This window comes from Oreochromis niloticus, linkage group LG6 (genome assembly GCF_001858045.2).
Source record: "Oreochromis niloticus isolate F11D_XX linkage group LG6, O_niloticus_UMD_NMBU, whole genome shotgun sequence".
In the NCBI taxonomy this organism is placed as follows: Eukaryota; Metazoa; Chordata; class Actinopteri; order Cichliformes; family Cichlidae; genus Oreochromis; species Oreochromis niloticus.
In genome coordinates, this window is record NC_031971.2 from 11,836,388 (window position 1) to 11,862,696 (window position 26,309).

The 26,309-nt window shown below is 38.6% G+C and overlaps 1 protein-coding gene across 1 annotated transcript in view; it reads right to left on the reverse strand.

The window, feature by feature from the left end:
* Window positions 1–2,374: 2,374 nt before the first annotated feature.
* The window catches only part of mad1l1 (mitotic arrest deficient 1 like 1), a 68,482-nt gene continuing 44,547 nt past the window's right edge, over window positions 2,375–26,309 (reverse strand). Inside the window, exon 18 of the mRNA XM_005462639.2 lies at window positions 2,375–3,678. Within this exon, the coding sequence (XP_005462696.1) occupies window positions 3,529–3,678 (150 nt within the window). The 3' untranslated portion in view covers window positions 2,375–3,528. The remainder of the gene's footprint in view (window positions 3,679–26,309) is intronic.

A 26,309-nucleotide genomic window follows, 5' to 3' on the forward strand; every position in this document is an offset into this window, starting at 1 on the left:
ATGACAAGTTCTGTAGTCTTGCGTCTGTGCACCACCGCAATGGATTCCAAATCAATTGTATAGGATTGAAGCGCAGACTTTCAGCTTTAATTCAAGGCATTTAATAAAAGTAACCATACTTACTTGCATAGTCCCCCATTTTGATAGGCTCAAAGGGAATTGGACATATAATTGACAAACAGTTTCATGGCCAGGTGAGGCCTGCTCCTCATTATTTCATCACAAAATAGCTAGATAAAAGATCTGTAAGGTCAATCAACTGAAAATGAGTTTCGTGCTTTTGCTTGATTTTATTGTGTAAATCTGTCCCATGAGGTTAAAATCTGGTGAATTACCATAACTTATCTTTTCTTCCTCGCTTAATTTTTACTAGTAAAGCCAAAGTATTTAAATAAGACTAAATGCATGTGGAGTCAACTTGATCTTTCTAATTGATTTTCTACACAAATCTATATTTTATTGTAACAAAATTCAAAGGTAATGTGTACTAAGTACAAAAATACAATGATAAAAGATCTGTCGGTGATTTCAAGTGCTGAACTTGTATTTGGTATCAAGATGAGACCCAAGGAGATGCCGTCATTAGGCTGAAAAACCGAAATAAAATCAGGTAGCAAGAACTTTAGGTACATAATTAAAAAGAAGGAATGCACTGGCCAGCTTACCAAAAGGTTTGAAAGACCACAGAGTAAAACTAAAGTGAATGATAATAAAATTACATCCATGGTTAAGAGAAAAACAACTTCATATCATCCAACCATGTCCAGCACACACTGGAGGAGGCATGTCGCTGTCTACAAGCAAGAGATGGATTCAGGAACTGAAATCTGAAGTGTGCAAAGTTCAGTCTTAGAAACACAGATAAAAAATCAGAGGCAGAGACTGAAACCAAACAAGCAGCTACTGAAGGTGGCTGCAGTAAAGGCCTGACAGAGCATCTCAAGACAGGAAACAGCATTTGGTGATGAAGGTAATAGCAAAAAAAAAAGTCACTGTTAAAAAAATGCTTGGACCCAAGTATAAATGAGCTAGAAATGACAGAGAACCATAATGAGCCAGACATTTTTCCTCTGTTGCAAAATGGAAACGTAGAGCATGTAGGTTAAGTCCTATTTAATAACCCCATAGACTCTTCTTACAGTCTGTTCTACAGTGGCACCAGCAGGCTCTCCTTTTTCCTCACCTCTGTTTTATTTGTCAGCTAACTAAGCCCAGAAATCCTTGTACTTTGGTTTGACAGATTCCTTCGGCATCCAGCACCGTGTTATTGGGTTGTCAGACATGAATGCTGCCAGCAACTTTGACTCAGAGCAACTCCAGCCCTGGTGGGAGTTTGACTCCAGAAAGAGAGCCGTGCTTAGACGGTCTTAACTATATCTAGTTGGTAATGCTCGGCCCTCTAAACACACAACCTGCTGCTATAGTAATAAAGAGTTTGAACACCCCAAAATATATATATATTCAAAAAAAATTAAGTTAATACAGTGTCTATCATGCAAGAAGCAATACACCTGAGCTGCCCACTGGTAGGTATTCAGTGGCTACTACTTGTTACCTCTTTGGTTGAGCTCGCACATTTATAGACACTGTTCAGTAGAGACTAATTTACATGTAATCAGCATTCAGAAAGAAACAAAACACACACACACAAACCAAAAATGTGTTTCTTCAATTATCCATGACAAAAAATGTGATCCAGGAAGTGCAGTTTGGGTAACAGTTCCATTAGTGTGAAGGCTTATTAAACACCAAAACACTTCAGAGTGCTTTATAAAAACACAAGGATGGATCCCCCCCCCGCTCCTAACTCTGGAAAGGAGCAGAGCGGCTGTTGCTGCTCCACTGACATGCTGCTCACACTACACCTTCTGTGTAGCCAATCTGTCAATCTGGACATAGTCTGAGGCAAATTAGACCCATGGATGCGAGCCCGGACACCAGTCATTCGAGTGCTAGCTCCACATCCAAGTGTCTCCTAATGCCTGCGGTCTGGGTGGCGCTTCTCCTTCGCGAAGTATTTATTAACGCAGTGACTCATTAAATCTCACTCGATCAACAGTCCAATGTGTTTTATTAACATTTTCATTTCAAATTTAAGACAAAAACGACAAAGGTACAGCAGATCGCAGCGTGCTGCACAGCTTATGCGAAACCCTCAAACACATGACCTCATCGGGGCGGTGGGTGTGCAGGAGATGTGCTGCGCTGTGAAAATGAATGTGTGTAAAAAACAGAAACAAAACAAGGACAGTATGTGGCATGTACTGTGCAGAATATGTTTTCTCATGAGACATATGGCTGCGCCAGCTGGAGTCCTTATATCGTTGCTGTGATAAGTGGCTTTATCCTCAGTTTGCTTCCTTTTGTTTCTCGGTTTTATTGGACGACTCCCTCGTTTCCCTTCCTCTTTATTTCTGCCATTTTCACTTTATTGTTACCAAGAAATTCCACTCGTGTTGTGTTCACACTCGCACAAAGATGCAATCGTTAACTGAAGCCATAAAGGGGATAAATCGCAGTTCATCAAACTCAAACTCATGGACAATGACTGTGTTACAGGCACTGCAAACATTAAAGCTTCCCTGCACATGGCACACCACACACTGTAATTCTTCTGTAAAGCTGGTGCACAGGAAAAAAGTAAGAGAGAGCAAATACATAATTTCTCAATTGAAATTCAGATAGAGTCCTAAACTAATATTATACTGTATGACACTGTTCCTTTCATTCGCGCCTGCTCCGTTTCTCCTGGGTGACAGGCTGATAGGTGACACAAATTTTTAAATTACCCTTATCCATGATTTTTCCATCTATTACATCTAAAATGACTGCACACGGTTACTCCTTCAGTGTTTCAGTGTCAGTCAAGCTTAGTGATCCTGCTGACAGTGGAAACGCACAAATACTCCCCGTGTGATTACCCTGCACCGCCTCCTGAATGCCAACCTTTAAAAATCTGGTGAGGGGAAAAACAAATCTGAATTACAAACTGAACTAAGCCGGATTCAGCAATTGCTTTGACACCAGCTCAGATTGGCTCGGACAGGCTGGAACTACAACTGCTTCTTTTCTCTTTTGTATAAGGCCCCGAGAGAGAGGAACAAACTTAGAGGAAGTGCGTTTCCAACATTCAGTATTTATTTATTTTTTTTTTAAAGAAGGCTCCAAATACAAATATAAGTGATTTTTATGGATCATTTTCATGATGACTAGAAAAAAAATGGTTTCCTCGAGACTTTATTGATGAAATATTCATTGTACAAATAGGCGCACCAAGCTGCTTTTCAATGAAAGATGGAGACATTCTATCAAATAAGGTGCTCATCCGCCACAAAAACAGCACTCGCTGATCTATTCATACAACAGAGCTGCTGAAACATACTGGGACAATCGAAACAATTTATGAATATTGTATGAGGCGGGGGAAAAGTGAAGTATATAGAAGGCGATAGGGGGGGAAAAAGTCAAAATAAAAGTTAAGCTCATTTTGAATTTTTACACGAGTGTGTGAGATGGTGTGCAGTTCTGTCAGACTGTGGTCTGTCGGCTGAAGAGGTCGAGGGTCACGGCGGAGAGGAACGCTGGGATGCTCTTCTGGTGATGCAGATGAAGAGCCACCATCTCTCCCAGAGTTTTGGAGAACTCTGTTTCCATAAGCTGCATGCTTCCGTTGGAGCCCTGAACCAAAACAGAACACACAATAACAAGCAATCAGACCCACTGCATTTGTTACCACACAAAAAAAAAACTTTCAAAGTGAAGCAAGCTCACTTAAAAGTTGTTATTCTCTACAAGGAATTAGTGTGTGAGTGTGTGTGCATTCACAGCAGGGTGAAGGTGTCTAAATCTGTGTGGATTAATTAAAAGGAATGAGGAGCAGCTCGGGGCGATGAAGTGAAGGAGAAAGGGATGAGTGAAACAAGGGATAAAGTAATTAAAGCATCGCAGGGAGGGGGAAAGCAGTGAGCAGCAGAGTCCCATGACATACAGAGAAGATATTGAGACATCTTAAAAATGCCCTGTGTCAATGTGTGTCAGACACACAAATCTCTGATTTGACAAGTGTCACGAGAAGGCTCATAAAACGAAGGGCAAAGGGAAAATACTGAGGAGTGGCATTTAATCAGAAACATAAGTTCAGAAGTCGAGAAAAGAATAAATCAAAGGGTATTAACAGACAAAGATTTAATCCCGGGCTAAATCATTTCCAACAGGAGCACTTTTATTGAAGGAGCAACTCCGTAAATGTCCTCTCACTGTGTGAGACCTGGAGTTAAAAAAACATTAGGAAAAAAACAGATAATTAATGATTTGACAAACGGATCCTGTTTGAGCATCACTATTTCTAAGACTGAACAAAACAGCTGGAAATTGCAAGGTAGTGCATCACTGTGTTGTAAAAAGTATTATTTGATAAACTAATTAGTGCGCTTCCTCTCACACAACAACCTGAAGTGAACTGTTCATTTCTGTGAAGAGTCACAAATCTCTAATGGCTGACAGGAGTGGATACCTGAACTAATGGCATTTGCTAGCTGACTGGACAATGTCTAAGTGAGGCTAAACGCAGTATGGAGCGTGCTCAGGAAACGCAGATACACTGACCTGCTGTTTCAATGTCACTCTTTGGAAATATGAATGAAAAGTTTATAGTCAGAGCCGCAAAGTTCTGCTTCAAAAGAAAAGCTAAACTAAATCATGTCATAGGTGTGTTTCTGTTTTTTCAAAGACACTTGCAACATATATGTACTAAGTCCAATTCTAATGTAAGAGTAATTTTACTCCCACCATCCATGTCATTAGGATTGGGTGGTGGCGGGGGTGGCATATTTTTTATTTTGTTGAATTTCTTTGGTGATTTAGTCTCTGTACAGCACCAGAGTGGATATTAAATCAAATGATCACAAAGTGCAGATTGCGTTAATTGTTTAGAAATTACAGCCAATTTGTGTGTGTGTGTGTGTGTGTGTGTGTGTGTGTGTGTGTGTGTGTGTGTGTGTGTGTGTGTGTGTGTGTGTGTGTGTGTGTGTGTTTGGGCCATTGGCAGGTCATTTGAAACTAAGATGAGTATTGCTATCATTCATTGGACAAGAAGGAGGGGTAGGATGCTTATACTCCTTCCTAATTCTTTTCAACCATATAATCAGAGTTTCTTACATGCAGATGATTTATGTTTGGGGTATTTTGTTTTTCTGAATGTCCATGTGTACCAGTTGTAATTTATTCTTTGAAATATTTGAATTAAACTTATCTATAACCATCTCGTGCTAAATGCCTGCAGAGCCTGTGCTGTTACTGAGTGATGGCATTTTTCTGGTACATCTGCACTAATCTGCCATTTGAAGTGAAACTGAGCTAATGTTACTAAATAACAATTTTACTTCCACTTTTACTAAAATACAGGAAGGAGAAAGATGCTTCAGGAATGATTAGGACTCTACTTGAACTGACTTAACAGGATGTAGACGGGAATGAAAGAAAAGGAAAGGTGACATGAAACAAGAGCCTCCTGTCAGATGTTGTGCTAATATAAGCACATCATGGCAGCCAGACCACTGGGACATCTTTGCTGTGGGACTTTTCAAGATGTCCTGTCTTTGTGTTATACAAACATATATCAAACATAAAACATTTGTTTTGTTAAGATGACAAATTGTTTCATCTTAGTTATGTGTATGAATATATATAGCTAAGATTTCATTGATACCTATGCCATTACTGATTCTCTTTGTAGTGTTGAATTTTTACCAACTGTCTTATTAATTAACTATCTAAAAAAAAGCATGCTTCCAGAGATTTGCAGCATCAATACAACTGTTTTTATTTTTTTATTTTCGAGTCTCAGTGTAGACACCGAGTACAGTTTAGACTTAGCACACCTGACCCACATGCAAAACTCCACAGTCATAAGTCTGACTCAATGCTTTGCAATGCACAACTGTCAGGAAGTCACTGCAAGGAAGGAAATGTTAAGCTTAAAGGAATCTCGAGTTTATAATTGGGAACCAGTTCTCAAATGGAAGCAGTTCTCACTTTCTAGTCACAGTTAGTTACAGACGATGGAACAACTTTGCCTAAATATTCATCCCAGCAGGGTTGAATCACAGGACACCCCATGATATTTTTTGGTTTTTGTGAATGTGGAACAAATGCCAGCAATAACTAGAAATAATATTGCTAATATTGCTAATAGTGTAAAATTAGACTGGTCAGCATTTATTGAAGATGACTTCTTAGCTTATCATAGTAATACTGATAAACATCTGAACAACATTTTTTTTCCCAAAGAAGATATTTTTTTTATGTCAACTGTAAGAATGTTGTGCATAAACATAAACTCTACTCCATGTATGACGATATAGTGCCTGCTCTGTATGAAAGTGGTACACAGCTTAATAAACAATATAAGCATAAGAAACCTAACATCAGACCCGGCTGGAAAGAACATGTCGCCATGTACCACGATGAAGCTCGTGTAGCTTATCAATGTTGGGCCATGGCTGGAAGACCATAAGCAATAATTATAAACCATCTCTACCATTAACTGTTGAAGGTGTTTCTGGGGCAGATAACATTGCAGCACTATGGAGACAGCATTACAGTGCATAGTTTAACTGTATAAAAAGTGAACCATATGAGGATGATTCTGACATGAGTGATGAAACAATAGTTGTAAGGACACATGAAGTATATAAAGCCATTCATAGGTTATCTGATAGTAAAGCTTGTGGTTTGGATCACATCACTGCAGAACATTTAAAACATGCTAGTTTAAAGCTAGCTCCTCTTCTAGCACTCTGCTTTACTGGGGTTATGATTCATGGCATACTACCAGACTCAGAGCTGTGTATTTCACTTGTACCAGTTATGAAGGATAAAGCTGCAAAAGTGAGCTGTCTGGATAATTATAGGCCAATTGAACTAGCCAGTATTTCATCTAAGGTGCAAGAAAGAATCTTGTTTGACAGAGTTAGTGTGGTCATCTCTTCCCTGGATAATCAGTTTGGCTTCAAACGAAAGCACGGCATTGACATATGCATATATGCACTCAGGGAAATAGTCCATTTGTATAGGGCCAAAAATTAATCTGTGCTCATGTATTTCATTGATGCCTCTAAAGCTTTTGATCGATTGAACCACAGAAAACTTTTTGATAAATTGAAGCAATGCAGAGTTCCTGGATACACTGTGAGGATTCTCTCTTACTGGTACGCTCATCAGAAGATGCAGGTTAAATGGGGAAGCAGCATTTTGCACCCTTTGGTGTCAGCAATGGTGTCAGACACGGTGGGATTTTGTCTCCAATTTTATTTATTTATATGTTGATGATTTGTCCATACAGCTGAGAGTCTGTAACACTGGGTGCATATTAGGTAAAACATTGATAAATCATCTTATGTATGTAGTTGACCTGGTTGTTTTTAGTCCAAGCAGTGCTGCATTACAGGAGCTTCCTAATGTTGTGTAATACAATATAAAGTACAATGCTGTTAAAAGTGCAATCTTGATATGTAGAACCAAGCAGGATAAACAGCTAAATTTTAAACTTTGTTTAAACTTTCCCAAAATACTCTTGAGGTGAAATACCTTTGTCATGTTATTACTGATCAAATAAACGATGATGACGACATATACAGACAACGATATAAGCTCTATGTGCAGGCAAATACTATTGCATGCAAATTCAGCTTTTGTTCACTTCCAGTTACAGTGGCTTTGTTTAAAGTGTATCGCACAGTGCTATATACTGCACCCTTGTGGTCATCTTACAAATAATGTAGCACGTGGAAGCTGCATTTTGCATATAATGATGCAATGAGAATCCTTCATAGGATACCTATGCCCAGTCAGATGTTTGTAGCTGTGGGTGTTTAAACTTTTAAAGCACTTTTAAGAAAGTACTCACTGATCCGACAGTGAGTGTTCCCGTTACTCATCCAGTCTGAGGAAGCACTTGCTGAAGTGTTTGTGTATTCATTGATTTCTTCTAAGTAATTGTGTATTTTATGTATATTATGATTTTATATTTTTACAAATATGTAATATTTTTTATTGAGGTTTATATGTTGTGTTTTCTTTTTGTTCATTGAATACAATATGGTCATGCAAAGATACTTTGATACTACGCTGCGTTGATCCTCTCTTCGCACTCTATTAAATAGTGATGCCAGCAGGATATACTACTTTACAAGTAGTGAAAAAGTTTAACTCTGAAAACCAGCTTAGCTGATCCTGATCATAGTTGTGTGTAATTAGGACACCTGAAAGAAATGTGGCTTTGGTCACTTCTTCAAAAAAATCTTCACATGTAGTCTTGGCTTTCCTAATCACACCATCTTTTCTCTGACTACTTCCCATCACTTCATCTAACTGCCTGACAATCCCTGGTGAGATTTTTTTTTTCCCTCTGCGCTGCCGTCTCAAAGCTACACCATATCCTCAAGCTGCGAAATCACAGGCACGCACATACAAACACGTGTGCATGCACACAGTTTTAAAAAAACGTTGTGGCTTGGAGAACATGGAACGCATAGGCCAAAGAGAAAACACTGGGACTAGTTACCATGGAGATCTGCGTGTTTGTCTTCGGCAGTCTGTGTGTGAGAGACACGTAAGAGTGGGCGTGTGAGAGACGGGGTGGACAAGCTGATGGAGGCCTCTGGGGGCCGAGGACTGCGAGGACTCTCACAGTCGTCTAGAAAGGAAAACTGAGATACCAGCCTCAACGTGAGGCGAAACAGTACAGCACTGAACAAAACAATTGTGTTTTAAGTGGCCAAATGTGGAATCAGACACACACACACACACACCTTAACAAAGGTTACAGAGATTTACAAAGATTACTAAAGGTTATAGATAAAAAAAAAACTGGAGCAGCAGTGCTCTGGGACTGAGACAGAGCAACATGGAGACACAATAAGACAGCATAATGAATAAGGCGGTCAAGAGCCAGACTCCAGTAATGTTTGCACATAAACTGCCTTGCTTCAGCACCGCTCCGATTATGTAATTTATGACTTTACAGTCTGAAAACTCTACAGTTCATTTTTTCAGGCTATACTAAGCTCACCATTTTCGATTTCAGTTCGGCCATTTGCAGACTTTAAAGTCCGCACCCATGCTGCAAGCTCTCTGAGGCTGCACAGTGGTGGTGCCTGGAGCCGACTGCTGACATCACCCTGCTAACATGCTCACACTGACAATGTCATGACACTACCTCTGTAACACTAACATTTGCTAATTAGGGCTAAACACACAGTACAGCTCAGGCTGATGCGAGGGTCATTAGTTAAGCAAATATTTGACCATAAACTAAATTACCGGACGACCCGCACTTACGTCCAGATGATTGAGCCAGCAGACATGTAACTATTTCAGCAAGGTCATCAGGGGTTGTCTTTTAGTACCCCAAATTTCTGTCCATATATTCGTTAAAGTCTAGATAACAGCAAAGGACTCAGTGGCTGACAGATATGGCAGCATCACATCACTAGCTAAATTTTGACCAGGAATAGTAGGGCTCGCCGAAGATATTCACATCAATCCTCTGGGCATGTTGGACACTGGAAAGTTCTGATCGATCTACACAGATTTTGCTCTGCAATAGTGGTGGTTTTAGTCTTCAAGTTGGTAACTTTCAATTAGTTTTTTTTAAATAGTCCTGTGTATTTTCTTGTGTTACCTAACAAGATGTACATTTTCTCTGTACTCAGTTATTACCTTTTCACACTGATGTTGACCATCAACTTTCCAGGTATGTTTCACTCCACCTCTCAAGTGCCCATACTTCTAACAGTAAATGGAGCTGTCATAACCTTGTTGCGTTTATGTTTCTAGTAGAAAGAAAAATATCGCCTGAAGTAAAAAGACTGAATGCTGCCATTTGTCAGGTTTACAGTCCCTCCAGTGGTTCGTATCAGGATCCTTGACATGACATGAACTCTTGTTTTCAGGGGAAACTAATCTTAACACACTAATAGACATCGTTTAATTGATATGATTGTGAATCAGATCAAGGGTTTATTCATGATGTTTGTTATGATGGTGTCATTTTCTTTTTGTATTTACTCTCCAGCTGCTACACTCAGCTAGTTATGCATTAGTGGCCGTCAAGCAAGGGATATTGGAACAAGCTGAAAGAATATTTCTCCTGCCAAAACAGCGAGAGGACTGACCCTCAGCCAATTATTCATAAAAAGAAATGCAGTGACACAAAAATGGCCCATCAAAAACAGCTTTCCCCCCTCAATCACAGCTAAATGTGCTGCGTCTGTGTAACAGTGCTTTATAATGTATTAGCTTTTAAGTTTTTGAGGGAAACTGAAAGTTTAAAAAAAAGGGAAAAAAAGCTGACGTGAAAGTGAACTGTGGCTCAAACTCTGCACATAACTCTGATGACGTAAAAGTCTGATAAAGGCTGAAAAAGATCAAAGCACTGTTGAACAAACTGTTACTATATTAAGAACTGTTTAAATTAATAAATGAATGAAAGGCGATTTTTGGTTCTTTTAATGTCCAAGAAGGTCACATATCTGCCTGAGTAAATCAATAGGTCTCCAAACTGTACTTGTACTGAGTAGTTGGTAAACTGATATCGGATGCACTCATAAACAATTCTGTTTAAGTACAGATGAAGGGGAGGAGTCATTTTGGCTAAAAGAGACGCATATTTTAAATGAACATGACCCAACGGGCCATAGGCTTAGCGCCACTTGTTACATTTATTTTCACATTTCTCTTTTCATGTGCAGGGGAAATTCAAACCAAGTTAATCAAAGGTCAGGGGAGATTTTTTCCTTTAAATCAGCTTTATTCAAATACTGACCTTATCAATCCCTATTTGCATATTCACGCATCGCTAAGAAGTGTTTTTAACTATATCTGACCTTTATGAAAACAACAAGGTTCTGTTTACGTTTGAAAACGTGTAGGAAACAACCAAGGTGACATTAACGTGCCGTAAACACAAATATCACAGGTTCCTCCAACAAGGTGACTTCGACCTCACCCAGCATGAAAGCAGGAAGAAAGGAAGGAAAACTTCTGTTTGTTTCCTCAAGATCAGGGCTGAGAATCTAAAAAGACAAACTTGTGCACAAAAACTAAGGACAACTCAGCAATGGAGAGGAGAAGTGCTATCCCATTCATCTTTTCATTTGTCTATCCAATTAAAGGAAATCGATGCTTCCTGGCTTGAGATGCAGGGTGGGGCTTTATAGTGACCTCATCCAAGCAAGGAGCTGCATACTTCCTGAATGACAATAATGCTCCTCTCTGAATGCAGAATGGGTCAGAGTAACAGGTTTACACCTACGCCATCAGACACATGAAAGACAACAAGGCTAAGACAAAACCCTGGGCCCTCTGTTGTCATGCCAATAAAAAGATACGCAGCACGATAATCAACGCTATTATTTTTCTGACCTTGAAAAGGTTTCTCTCCATAGAGAGTGGGATTCCAACCCCAACTTCACCAAACTTGGGAAAGTGTAAAATGTAAAGAAAACAGAATGCAATAATTTGAAAATCTCAAATTCATATTTAATTTAAATAGACGACATATTTAATTCAAAATGAATTTGGTGTCAGCAAAATGCCTCAAAAATTGGGACGGGGTAACAAAAAGCTGGAAAATTAAGTGGAGAAACATTTTACAGCCAGCTAGGTTAGCAACATGACTGGATATAAAAAGTGCATTCACAAGTTGTTGAAAATTTTCACAATAATGTTTCTCAATGTCGAATTGCAAAGACTTCAAATATCTCCTGATCTAGTAAACATATCATAATGAAAAGGTCCTGATAATTTGGAGAAATTGGTGTACAATCAAGAAGGCTGAAAATCAGTATTGGCTGCTTGTGATCGTGCTTTTTTCTTTTCGTGCCACAACTTTGTGAAACAACCTCCTGCAAGATATTAGGCAGGCCTGCTTTGTGGGGGCTTTCAAAGCCAAGTTAAAGACCCACTTGTTCACCCTATCCTGCGTGTCCCAACTCTATGCCTAGAGTTTTTACTCATTCTTATTGCTGTTCTCTTTAATTTATCTGTTTTTTAAAATATGTTTTTATTCATTTATCCTTTTACCTTCAAATAGCTATTCAGCACTTTTTTGGAAAGTGATTTATATATATTTATATATATATATGATTTATATAATAAAGTTATTATCAGAAATGGCTGTCTACTCTTGACCCAAGCTTCAAAAGCTGCACAATCGTAAACATGGCTCTGTCCCAACATTTTTGAGAACCATCAAATTCAAAATGTCCTTATTTTCTCTTAAAATTTTACACATTTCCATATTTTCTATTTCCTATTGTGAATAAAATATGGATTTATGGGATTTGGGGATTCTGGTTTTATTTACATTTGACATTGTGTTATAATTTTTTGCACCATTGTTCATGATGCCGACTATCTGGTGAGCAAGAAAATACAGGAAAATGTCAGCAGTTAGATGTAAGAGTTTAATTTAAGGTGATATAAGCAAGTCAGATGGAGCCAATTATATAAAATTGATTTTCTGTGTGGCCAAAGCCTAAAAATAACTCATTTGTCTCCAGGTTACAACCACTCGTATTTGTAATGCCCCCTTCACCAATTTAAAGTTTTCTTTTCTGTTGTATTGTGACATGACGTGAGGGTGAATTGGGGTGAAAATGGTTCTTTTAATGATTTTAAAAAGTAATGAGAAAATAAGCTCTCTGTCTTTACAACCAAAAAGAAAACAAAAAGCAAAAAAACTCAATTTATTTTTTTAGTCATATTGGAAACTTTCTGAATGAAGCCCATTAAATGACTTTATTAAAGTATTCACGGGGTAATATTAATGTTGCATGTAATTGTTACCATTTCCAAGTTCTCATTTAGTGCAGATATCACCAATATCATTAAGTGGCTTATTGTGCTACAAAAATAAAAAACATGGCAACTCCACGTGCTTAAATTCACCTTTAAAAAAGGCAACACTTGGGATTTTGGAATCACCGTTCACGCCACAACACAGCAAATGTTATTTCTTTAGAAGAAGTGAAGCAGTCTGGCTTCTCATTTCCATTTGATGAGCTGTTTGTGTTATTACAACTGATTGGCACAGCTGTTTGGAAGTTTAGATTGTGGAGGGGAAAGATGATGATTAATCAGTGCTCTTCAGCAAATCATTTTCCACTTCCCTAAATCAGTAATGCCTGAAATACTTACAGAAAATTTCACTGTGCTTGGACAAGGGATGCCTGTTAAACTGCACTGCACGTTAAACACTGAGTCCTGAACCTGGCTGCACATGTGTGGATGTGATAGATGGCTCTATATTGAGGTGGTGACATGCAGTTCACAAATCAGCTGACCTCTGCCTCTACTCTCCACCGCTAATGAGTAGACTTTTCTTCTCTATCCTTCTTTGTCTAGTTCTTTCCGCCCTCTGTTTCACTGCATCTTTTTACACCACGATTAGATCATTCAAATAGAAATCAGTTCGGACACGCACACACACACACAGGGCTGTGCGATATGACCAAAATCTCATATCCCAATATAAGAATTCTATCGTCCCGATAACGATATAAATCACAAATTCTGTGAATCTCGGGCAGCTCGACTTGCGGGAAGTGTTTCCAGCTGCGCGTCATGCAGCTGGAGTCGAGTATTTTAACAGATGCATGAAACTATACATTTATAGACATAAGTTGTAACGGCCGCTGTTTTCTTTGAGTATTTATTACACAGCGTGCTGCGGGGAAAAGCCTGTTCTAACGTTTGAGTCTAAGGTTAAATTTTTAGCACCTGGCGGCTCTTGTTTTGCTTCTCATCCGTAAATAATCTGCCCTTTCATGTGATTCAGTTTATTTTGAAAAGGCTCAACAGGATCTTGAGCTTTATTGTGAAAGGTTTATGTGGAACATAAACAAGTGGACACGCGATGGTTTTACCGTCGTTGTTGCTAACCACAACGCATAAAAACATGCGCTTGTCCGTTCGTAGTGTGGTTATATTAAATATAAGAGAAAGAGAGAACTGTAAGAAATTAATATAGCCACTACAGTGACCATCAAAACGATGAAAAAAATATTGCCGTAAACAGTTTATTTTGCGACACCACGAAACAAACGATAGCGTAAAATGAAACGATAGACGTTTTTATATCGTCATCCGATATATATCGTTATATCGAACAGCCCTACACACACACACACACACACACACACACACACACACACACACACACACACACACCAATGAGAAATTCCACAGGATGTCATAGCTGTTGATTGGTGAGGGTGAAAAACAGAAGGCAAATTAATTGAATAATCAGAAACATGCAGATTAATAGCTTGCAATTTAAATGCAGATTTTGGCATTTTTCTAGAGTCGGGAAGAGGCTGAAAAGGAGAGGGAAAGAAACATTGTGTGGAGTTCCCACCAAAACTGAATCAGCAACAATTCAATACATATTTATATTCTAATCAGCTTTTTGTTTACACATTTTAAAAAACGCTACTAATGTGACTGAGCGCTGAACAACTAATGGCAACATCTGACGAAATGATTTAGTGAGTGCTATGATAAAGACCTCAGCTTAATAAATGTGATTAACCTGATTCTCAGTAGCACAAATACATAAAACATGGAGTCAGTTACAGCTGACACCTAAGATGAACATTCATAAGGACAGGCGTGTTTGTTTGCATTTGTCATTTTAGATTTCTCTCATCGTTGCCTTTGCTTGAGTCAATCTGTAATCAGAGATACAAAACACCGCTCTGCCTTGGTCACCTGCTTTAATGTGTGATTAGCTGGCCACTAATCACCAACTTAGAGTTCTGACTTAAATATATAAACAGAAAGAAAGTATGGACTGGCCAGTTGTTTTTACCATTAAAATACCAAGCAATGAATGCCAAGTGAGGAAGAGCAAGGGTATTTATATGCAGTGACAATGAGCTAATCCCAATGCAAAACATTATATGCAGCAAGCATTCCAGATAAGACGCAAACAAAACAAACTGGGTAAACAAGATTTTGCTGTTGGAATTCTGAGTAGTTCTGCAATTGGTGCATTTCTCTACATTATAATATATGAACTGGCAGTGATGCTGGGTTTGTCACCTGGATACATTTACGGCTGGGTGGACACTGTACTAATGCAGCTTGTTGGAATCGTTAAAGCGTCTCTCTTTGCCTCACATGCACACACTGTTAATACTGCCCAGACGTTATCTGGCCATTTACTTGTGAATTTTATGTAACACATGTAACACTGTATTTGTGTATACAGACATTGTATCAACTCCAAAATGTTTGCTTCAGTCCAGGTTCAGTAACACCGTCTCGATATAAAATCAGTTAAGAGTAGAGTGATGTATATGTTGTGTATAAAATGTAGTAATTTATTTTGAAAATAAAATTTGACAGTGCAATTTTTAAAATTGTGAAAGAACAATAAAAACAGATTACATTATTAGAAATGTCTTAATATGAATGCTAGTGCTGGGCGATATGGAAAAAATATTTATCACGATATGAATTATTTTATATCACGATAACGATATATATCATGATATACCACCTGACCTGTGCTCATCTGGAAAGTACGCAGTCTGTAAACAGCAAGTGCTGAGGGTGCAGTCTTTGTTTTGACTTACCATAAAGTATGTCGCAAATCCGGGTGCACGTACAGCAGCACTATGTACAGCAACACCAACATAGGCTTATAAGGCCCTTTCGCGAAAATGACGTCACTTCCGGTTTCGGGCAGGTAATGGCGGACATGCGATACTTCGCGCTGACGTATATGCTAACGTAGGACGTGTTATGAACATCGGCAAAGCGTGTTTCTGGAATATTATGTTTTTGTTGCTGCAAGTGCTTCTTATGCAATTTTTGCAAAGCTATATGTGGAAGGAAACCGTGACCTAGGGCAAGCTAATGGCATAAGATGTAAGTACAACTCCTCCAGTTTCACATGCAAAAAAAAAATATTGCGCTACCTTAGGTGGTTCCAGTTTTACAGGGATTTAAAAATAGTTAGGCAAAACGGAGCGTGCCTGCTCCGACCGGTTGTAAAGGGTTAATGATATATTTTATGTAATAATTTATAAAATTTGGGTTAGAAACGATAGAAGACAAATGGCACGATAGACACTTTTCTATCGTTCACACGATATATATCGTCATATCGCCCAGCACTAATGAATGCATTATTGGGAACACTCATCTATTTGACTTTTTAATCATTTTTTAAATTCAGGCTTGCAGAGTGGGCGGAGACTATCCTAGCACTCATTATAAGCAAACAGTGGGGCACACCCTGGACAGGTCACCAGTTTGACTGGCCAATTCAGAATCACCAGTTAATCTAACATACATGTCTTTGGAATGTGTGAGGAAGCTGGAGTACCAGGAACATGCAAACCCCACACAGAAAGACTCGAGCCAGCAGGTTTAAACCATGAACTTTCTTGAATGGCGCTCACCACTGCACCAGTTTGCTGACCATATTCAGACAAAATCTATTTATAGTATACTATACTAGCTCACAAAATGAATGCCAATAAAGCGTCAGGCATACGAGGTGTGTAGGACAGCAGTACCCTCAGTGACCACTTTTGACTGCAAGGCAATTCTGTCTCCAAAGACCTGCAGAATGACACCCATCACTCTCACACAGATTGATTATTTGTAAACTTTGCCATAGTCTAATTTACAAATGGAGACAGACTGCCAACACACTGCAATCAGTTGAAGTCAGTCTGTGACCAGTTGCAAACTCACAACACCATTACTGCTAACAAAATAAACTGGATTCAGAGTGTAAGATTTTACATGGCACCATTTCCACAAAATATTGTGTAAATATTAGTACTGAGTGTTAAAAACAGACCTGATGATCAGAATTCCCTATGAAGGTGAGATTTACAGCCTATTTCAACTTAATTTGCTGTAATGCACCAAAGTTGCTGTGTGTTACATTCCACAGTTAGAAAGCTAATATTGTGAAATATTGTGTGCACGATTTGTTGGCTTTGCATCTCAGTAGAAGAGTTTCACAGTTTACATGTAATTAAACTTTTCTCTAACTGAACCGAGGTTCTTAAATATGCCGAGATCTATTAGTCATTTCTTAACATTTATACATTTTCTGTAAATTCATTTAGCCCTGAAACACAGGTTCCCATAGGACTCCTCAACCTCAGGGATTTGTGATGTGGAATATCAAGATTGTTAGCATAATGAACATGCTTCTCCTGATTTAATTTGCAAATAAGGATAGAAAAAAAATAAGAAAATTTGGAAATAGGAAAAGGATGGCTTATGAACTAACTTGGCAAGTCTAGCCTCTAAATCACATTTACAAACATTACTTCGATAAAGCTGCCTGTCTCTTAAGTGGATTTCTTTTCCATGTAGGTGGCTAATTACAGTCTATAAAGCAAAAATAGTAAGAGTCACACATACATAAGAGAAAGCAGAAAAGATAGGTAACCTTTTATTGCCAAACAGCAGCATGGAGAATATTTACAGCACAAACCTCAAAGCTTACATTGGCCTACATTTCTCACATTGCAACTGGACTGATGATAGCTCAGTCAGAAATTCTGGCGTGTTCTGCTAGCAGTGGCTAATTCAGCAGCTGTACTATATGACGGGTGACCGACTAAGTCCTGTAAGCTACTGCAAACGGACATATCAACGTGGCAGACGTGTACACAGCTTTCTCAATCCATGAGTTTATGCGCACACGTAAACTACTTCTGAGACTCAGCAGTCCTATTGATCAGAAGTGGATAAATAATTGATGTTATTTTTCAACATTTTTTTTTTATTAGTACAAATGCGATTAACTGATGACCACTTAGCACCGGCATTAATGTGTCATCTTTCCTCGAGTCCGTGGCAGAGATGAAGCAGCCTTCTCCGGCTCGGGAATATTCATGACCTCAGGTGGACTTATGTGTGGCTGTGATGTATCATGTTACCATGGAGACAGCAGACATATGTTCCGAACATCGACCAGAGGAGGTAGTGACGCCGACAAGAGCAGGCACGCAAAAGTGCACGCACAGACACACACGCGCCCGCATATTCACATACACACCCCGAGGGCAAGCAGGACAGGAAACTGTCAGGAGAAATCAGAGTCAACATTCTCCTCTTTCTCTGGGATTTTTCACTCCGAGACCGCTCTCTGAAGGCTTAAGTACATACAGTCCTATCCACTGAAGAAGTACTTAATTTATTCTCTCTTGTATTCCCACCAGCCTTTGTGTTTACTGTTTATTAGTGCTTTGCTCATGTTTATCTTTATTGCTATCAGCGATACATCATTGAGTGTTTTGTTTCAGTCAGTGAGCAAAGTGAAATTCAGTCCCAGTAAGCCTTCTTTTCCCAAAATATTTCAAACACCCACTCATCTCTTTTTCACTTTCATATTCATTTTTATGGCTCTCAACTCCATCTTGTACACATGAGCAAGAGGTTCATGTGTGTACATGCGCTCTGAGATTTTAATGAAAAAAAATAGAGTGGAATAAAATACACAATGTGCTGTTATTCCACTGTACAAAGGGAATTATCTGACTGTACAGTACACACTAACAGTGGCTCAACAATATCCTGAAAGACTGTTTTTAATAACTACATTAGTGGTTTGAAAAAAATGACCTTGTTTGATCAGACTCAGCTAAAAATAGATATGCTACAATGTTATAGCAGCTACTGATGGATGAGTACTGATGGCGAAGTGTTCACTGAACAAATCGGACAACCTAAATGCAGCAAATTAAATTTGCAATAAGTTGGACATAACTGCTGGAATTTAGGCAGGACATTTATTGAAGTTGTACTGCAGTCCCATTCTTCCAACTTTTCACTATTTTTTGTAAGGCTGAATGGGTTTAAGCTGAATATTAATTAATATTAATAACCCACAGAGCAAGTTCCACACACAGCTTCAAATTAAAGGTATCAGTCTTTTAGGGTTTTGATTTAATTATGCATTGAATTATAAAACATTAATGTACTTTAGATTACTCTATGCTATGTATGTACACTGTATATTATATTATTCCTCCATTTTTACATGGAACCAGGACTTTCCCTTTCTGGAAAGTGAGAGGATTAAAAAACTTGCAACCTGATTGTTTTACAAAAATCAATGCGTTAAGCATCATTGGTTTGCTAGATAGCAAACTAGAGGCTTTGTACATTTTACTTAAAACTAAAATTGGAAGCCACTGAGAAAATAAATAAATGTTACCAAACAAACAGCATATTGTAACCTCCCTGAGGGTCTGTTAGTACTACTACCTGTAGAACGATCCATAATCATAATTGTCAAGGGGAAATTGTACTCTAGTAGTCAGTATAATCTTTTAATAATATAAGTTTACTTATGGTAGAATACTGCATGCAATCATTTGTGTTTAGAAGTATATAGTTGATGGCATATTGAAAGAATGTCTCATCCTAGGAGGTCTGTGCAGCATGAAGAGGGGGGTGCGTTCACTCCTTTTCAGAGTGCTCTGGCTTTCACACCCACACCCACATCCTGGGAGTGTGGGAAAGGGGCATACCTTCTTTTATTGTTTTATGATAGAGTAAAACAGACATAGATATGTTTATCCTAAGTGCCTTTTGTTTAGATGAACTGTTGGACTTCCAGACCAGCAGGTTTAGGGAAGTCTTCACGGGGTCACACTCTGACCCCACACACACACACACACACAAATTAAAACAAGTTTAAAAAACACTTGAAAACTACTAAAGTGTACTGCCAACTTCACTGAAAAATGCATGAACGTTACAAACCACAACTAAAGAAAAACTACATCCATGTGACTTTAAATCTCTGCTGAATGACTCACCTTGCCTGCTTCACCCGCATGTCAACTCAATCACTCCAGACAAGTCATGTCAGCCAATCTGTCCATTTCTCCAGACATACTTCGTTTTTAAGGCCTAATAGATATACTTAATCCCTTATTGTCATGGAGGTATACATATTAACTTGATTTACAACAAGAAAAAAAGGTGTCAGGTCCATAATAAACACCACAGTGGACTTCAGATTAAACAATCAATGTGAGATTAAAGTGCAAACCTTCAGTTTCAATTCAAAGAGGTTTGTAGTAGTAGGGCCATCATGAAAATGGAATTTCAAACTTTATACTGATACCCGCGAAAAGGCTCAATGCCATTTTCAATATTGCAGAGGAAAAATAATAAGAAAGTTAAAATAATAATAAATAAGCCTCCATTTCCCAAATAATAATAAAGATTCAAGCAAAAACACAGACTTTAGGAAAATTATAAATGGACTGGTTCTTACATTGGGGTTAGTAAATTGCCCAACAATATTTTGGCGTGAACACTGGAGCAGCCAGGGATCCAACCTTCCAATTAGCAGATGACCTGCTCACTTCCTGAGCTACAGCCACCGCATGTTGCTATGATGTTCTTTTTACGAAATGTTGAGTTAGCTTTATGTCAGATGTAATCAGACCGAAACCTAAAAGCTTTATTTTTGATTCATCGGCCCACAGAATCATTTCCCAAATGTCTTGACAATCATTAAGATGTTTTTGGCAAACATGAGACGAGCCTTTGTGTTATTCTTGGTCAGCAGTCGTTTCTCCTTGAACTGTCCCATGGATGCCATTTTTGTATCTTTCTTATTGTTTAATCATGAACTCTGACCTTAACTGAGGCAAGTGAGTCTGCAGTTCTTTAGAGGTTTCTGGATTCTTTTGTGACCTACTGTCTCTTGGTTGTAAACTTTGAAAATGACAAGCCTGACTCTTCGAAAAGGTTCTCTATTTGGTTAACTGTTGTAGAGGATTAAGAGCTTGGAAAGAAAAGCGTCTTCAAGCAACTTAAAGAAGTCGAGACACTTTTCTTTCCAAGCTCTTTAGACTACCATGACCTGGATGACTGAGAACCTTCACGGACATGTTGTAGAGGATTCTTAACCATGGAAATGATTTTGTGATCCTCCACTTTAGTTTCCTTCTGTGGATCTTCAGGCCTTTTGGTATTAATAAGTTCATTGTTTATTTTTAATCTCATATTTAGAGTTCTAGTGAGCAGCTAGTTGAACACCACCTCCAGATCTTTTATCAACTTAATTTGTCATAAAGTAACAAAGAAGCAGGCTTCGCCTGGCCATTAATCTGCTTATCAGTCAATTGTCCAATTAATTTTGATCCTCTGAAAACAGAGGGATACTTGCTATAGTTAACTCTATAGTGTTAAAACACTTGAATTAAAAGCTAACAGTCAGCAATTCAATGAAAAACATGATTTAATGTAAAATTCACTGTGATGACATACAGAGGTAAAATTACAAAAGACAATCACTGTCCAAAAATGTGGAACGGCAACGAACTGCGAGTACTTGATCTAGATTGGTCTTTTTCTATGAGATACAAGAAAAAGAAAAGGGACTAACGTAAGCATACATTATAAATAAGACTGTTCTATAACTGTCCTCCTTTTTAACATCAGCTGTGTCGATATTTTTACACCCCACTGGGTGCTGTCAATAGCACTGTAGTAGAGGATGAATACATAGAACCTCCTTTCCCTTTAAAATAAGCTCACTGTCTTTATTGTCTAATAAATACAAATGGTCAAAAAGGAGAATGCAATATCTTGGGTCATTATCATTTTAAGTAACGGTCTATAACAGGCGTATATCTGGGAGGTGATGTTGACACCAGTAACCTTTCGAGCCGCTGGCCCAGCTGGGCCCCACTGCACGAGCTCCTTACAGCTGTTGCAACCAGCTTCCCTGGCAGTCAAGCTCTGCTTTAAGTTATTTTAAAATTAAGCTATAACAGACAAATGAATAAACTATTCAAGCTGTGATGGCTTATAATCCGTCTTACACACCCTCACAGGCAAACACATTTGTGTGGCGTTAATCATTCCCCAGTGGCTGATAAAACAGAGACAGGTCATTAAGTCTCGACAGTGTTCATAAACTGTACTTTATTAACTGTCCTCTTCTTTCGCCCACTGACACACACAGACACAAATTATTTTGCTTTTTCAAAAGGCACTTTTTCATTGCTTCTACCCTGTCTGCGTATCACCTATCCTCAACCGTTCCCTCATACGTTTTTCTTCTGCTCCATCTCTCTTTTGTGAGAGGGCTGACAGTTAATTGGGAGTGTGTTTTAATGAGCTGGCCCTGAGATTTTATCTTCTCCTTTCATTAGGAAGGGAAGACAGGGGGAGAGCGTGTCAAGGAAGTGAAAGAAGAGGGAGAGAGAGTAAAGGAGGCAAGGAACGAAACGAGAAAAAAAAAAGTCAGCGAATAGAGAACATCGAGAAGTTTTTAGTAAGTGCTGTGGAGAGCTCTGTGCGTGTTTGTTTATTTGTTAATGAGCTAATCAATAGCAGAGGTGTGTAAGCCCAGCAGTGGGCCTGCTTTGGGAGATTACTTACAAAGACGCACAACTTGGAAGACTTGTTTATCTACAATGTTCTTCTCTTATTTTTAAACTGGCCTGACTAGACTAAAGTTGCTCAACTCAGGTTTCTCAGGCACAAATCAGGACAATATAAACCTCAATCTCAATGTGAATCACAAGAATTTGTGTCAAATCTACCATTTTAAACAACTGCACAGTTTGATTGTATAAAACAAAAATAAATAATTGTTTAAAAATAAAATTCTATTTCTAATACCACAGAGGAAATGAATACAGAAAAATCTACAGCAAGATTTGCAGCAAGGTGAAAAGTGTTTATGCATAAATAAACACTTTTCACCTTGCTTTTGTTGTTTAAAAACAACAACAAAAAAACCCCAAATATATAAAAAAATGACTGGACAAGGATGTTTATTTATGCATATAAACATCCTTGTCCAGTCATTTTTTAATATATTTGTTTTTTTAACTTATGGGCTTATGTGAACTCTTAAATTCACAAATGTTATTATAACACTCATTCGGCATCTTCTCCTTGAACCTTCATGAAGAAAAATGCTAAAATAAGTCAATCACTCACACTCCTAAGGTGTTTATCTCTCTGATTAGCAGAGCCTCATAAATATCTAATCACTGATGCTAATCAGATTGCTCACCTAGGGGTGAGCTAAAAATATAAAGCACATGCACAAGCTACACTAAGCCCCCCCCCCCCCCCCCTTCAAAAACCCCCCTAAAAAACTACCCTTTCCCTAGGTAAATAATGGCATCACATGCTTTTAAAAAATCTAATTGATATATCTTTATTAGTCCCACAAGGGGAAATTTCATGTAACATTAATCCATTATTGATCAACCAACAACAGTTCTGCATAAACTCTGGGCAATGAGGATGATTTTTCACTGTTTCTTGTTAGCGGCACTAAAAGAATCACACAGATACAGTCAGTTCTGATGCCTGCAGCTTTGATCTCCTTCCACTTTAAGGCTGGCTGTTAAAAGAATTACACAGTCAGGCTTCAGACTATTTGGTAAAACTGATCAAAAACAGCAGCATTTTGGTGCTAACATAATGACATTCCCTTTGACTTTGAAGTATATCGTACAAACATATCAAAACAATTGACATCAAATGCTGTACAGGTCTATAACTATTAGGGATGGGTACTGGTGTCCGGTGCCATGATGGCACCGGTTCTGACATAAACGGTAGTAACCAGACCGAAAAGCAGCGCACATTTCGGTGCTTTATTTCGGTGCTTTTTTTTTTCCCTGAGCCAATTCTAGCCAATCATTTTACGTTTCTGAGGATAGTAGGCGGGGCCAGGTACGTACGTTCTTTTAGAGCAGAGGTACAGATTAAAAATGCCCAAGGCGAAGCGGTCAGAAGTCTGGCTGTACTTCACAGCAAAAGATGCAAACTCAGCAGCCTGCAACAAGTGCTTTAAGCTGATACTGTGATACTGTCAAAGGAGGTAACACCTCAAATCTGATGAAACACCTGGCGACGCATAGCGTTTTTTTTTTTAAAGCCGAGAAATGCGCCGTGTTTGATAGCTTGGTGCGAGACCTCACACCGTGCACATCTGCTGCGGGTGTGGTGCCTGTTATCGGACCCGGAGTTAGCAACATCCCACAAAAACCCGAAGAGTAGAGTCCTGGCCCCTAGCCCTGCCAGTGTAGCAGAAATGATGAGGATGATGATGGCAGCAGCAGCCGTTCTTCTCTGCGTGAGTAGCTTAATGTTGTTCGTGTGTAATTTACGTTGAGTAGGCTAACCACGTTATTAAATTGATGCATGTAAGGTGAACTAACAAACACCGTCATAGTTATATGCGGCTGTCTTCTTGTTTGATGGCAGATACTCCCTTCACCCTGGCCAAAAAGGCTAAAATGACCAAAGAAAAAGTGGAAAACAGTTAAACATGAGAGGTTTTTGGACAAAGTTTGTGTTCTCCATTCTTTAAGTACCGGTTTGGCACCGGTATCGGATAAAACCTAAACGATACCCATCCCTAATAACTATTATAGATGATAATATAACAATTGTACCACAGCACATCAAACCTATCATTTTCTTAATGCAGACCTTTACCATGAAAACCACAAGTAATTTCCTAATCTCAAAGTAGACTTCAAGTTGATAAACCTTTTATTTATTTATTTTTTTAGGTAAATTGTAAAGTTCAGCTGGATATGGCTGGATAATTAGATTTATAGTCAATTTTTTGTAAATTATTAAACCAGACATTATAAAACGTTTTTATATCAAATGATTTTATGTCAATCTTTGTCACCACCACAGACATTTAGTGGACCAAACTTATTAATATTACTCTTTTCATTCCCCCGTGTTTTTTGGGAGGGATAAATATCATGATCAGCACAGACACACAGCCTATTTATATTCCTCGGTCAACTGGATAAAATTTAGTCTCTGCTCTGTATTTACCTGTTGCCATGGTGAAATGTGGTGAAACTAAGATTGAACATGCTCAAAGTTGATTGAACTTAGTCTGATCAGGAAACTCAGAGTTGTGTTTGTTGAACATGCCTTCTGGAATAGGATCCAGGTCTTATTTGAGATCAAAGTGAGAGTCATTAGGCTGTTAACTGCTGTCATTTAGAGCCACAGTAGTTTCTCAGATTTCCTTCTCACACTCATAAGTGGGGAGCTGACAGGAGACAGCCTAAGTGAAATAATGTTCAATCGGACAGACAACAACACATTATGTTACAGTAGCTGTGTTAGACTGGGCCAACGTCCTACCTTCTTTGATAAGGTCTCCGATGGAACATAAAGGAAGTGAAAGTAAACAAACGAGCGAAAGAACCCACCGTCATCCCTGGATCATTTCACTCATGACAACTCACTTTTTCCACAGTTTGCACTTAAACAAACATAACATAAACATACAAACAGGAGCTGTCAGTGTAGCAGTGGGAAATACTTCTAAACTGCCCTCCCTCTGCTGTGAGCTACCTCCATGTTACATTAGCTCTACCGTTAGGTGCTGATGCTGTCCCATGGCCAAGTAAACACAGAACATAAACTGAACTGGACTGAACTGGCTCATTTTCACCGATATTGAATCCAGCTATTCAATTCACTGACCATTTTGGGTCAGTATTGGACTGATATCCAGTCCAAATATTGGCTCGGTGAATCCCTACCATAAGTGACTAAAAAAAAACAAAACAACAACAACAAAACAATAAAAAGACGTTTCTCAGTGTTTATCAACTACTATTTCTTGAAATTACACACTCTTGGCCTGACTTGATGGCAGATAAATACAAACCCTACAGCCGTGGATGGCATTCCTCCTGAATCCTATGAGGAAATAATGCCTAAATTTTCAATGTCATGATGAAGCAGTTAATTTAAATAATTAAAAAGGAAGGACTTTTTTGCTATGCTAATCAGTTTTACTGCAAAATAATAGCCATGATAATACAGAGGAAATCAGGGAATAGACACATAGATCTCTGGGGGTGTACTGTGGTATCTGGCACCAGGACACTGGCAGCAAATCCTTTTGGGCGCCGCGAATTTCATTTTACGGTTTCAGTTCTTTATGTTAAGGCATTTCCATGTTGTTTAACTAAAATGAGTCCAAAGAAGCTTGATCTGAACAACAGTATATATGTTGTCCCTGTATCATCGAATCATTTTTCTGGTCCACATGATAGCCATACATCTAGGGCTGTGCGATATGACCAAAATCTCATATCCCGATATTAAGACATCTATCGTCCGATAACGATATAAATCACAAAAATGTAACATTTTCTGTAAATTCTGTGAATGTCGGGCAGCTCGACTTGCCTGAAGTGTTTCCAGCTGGGCGTCGCGTACCTGGAGTCCAGTGTTTT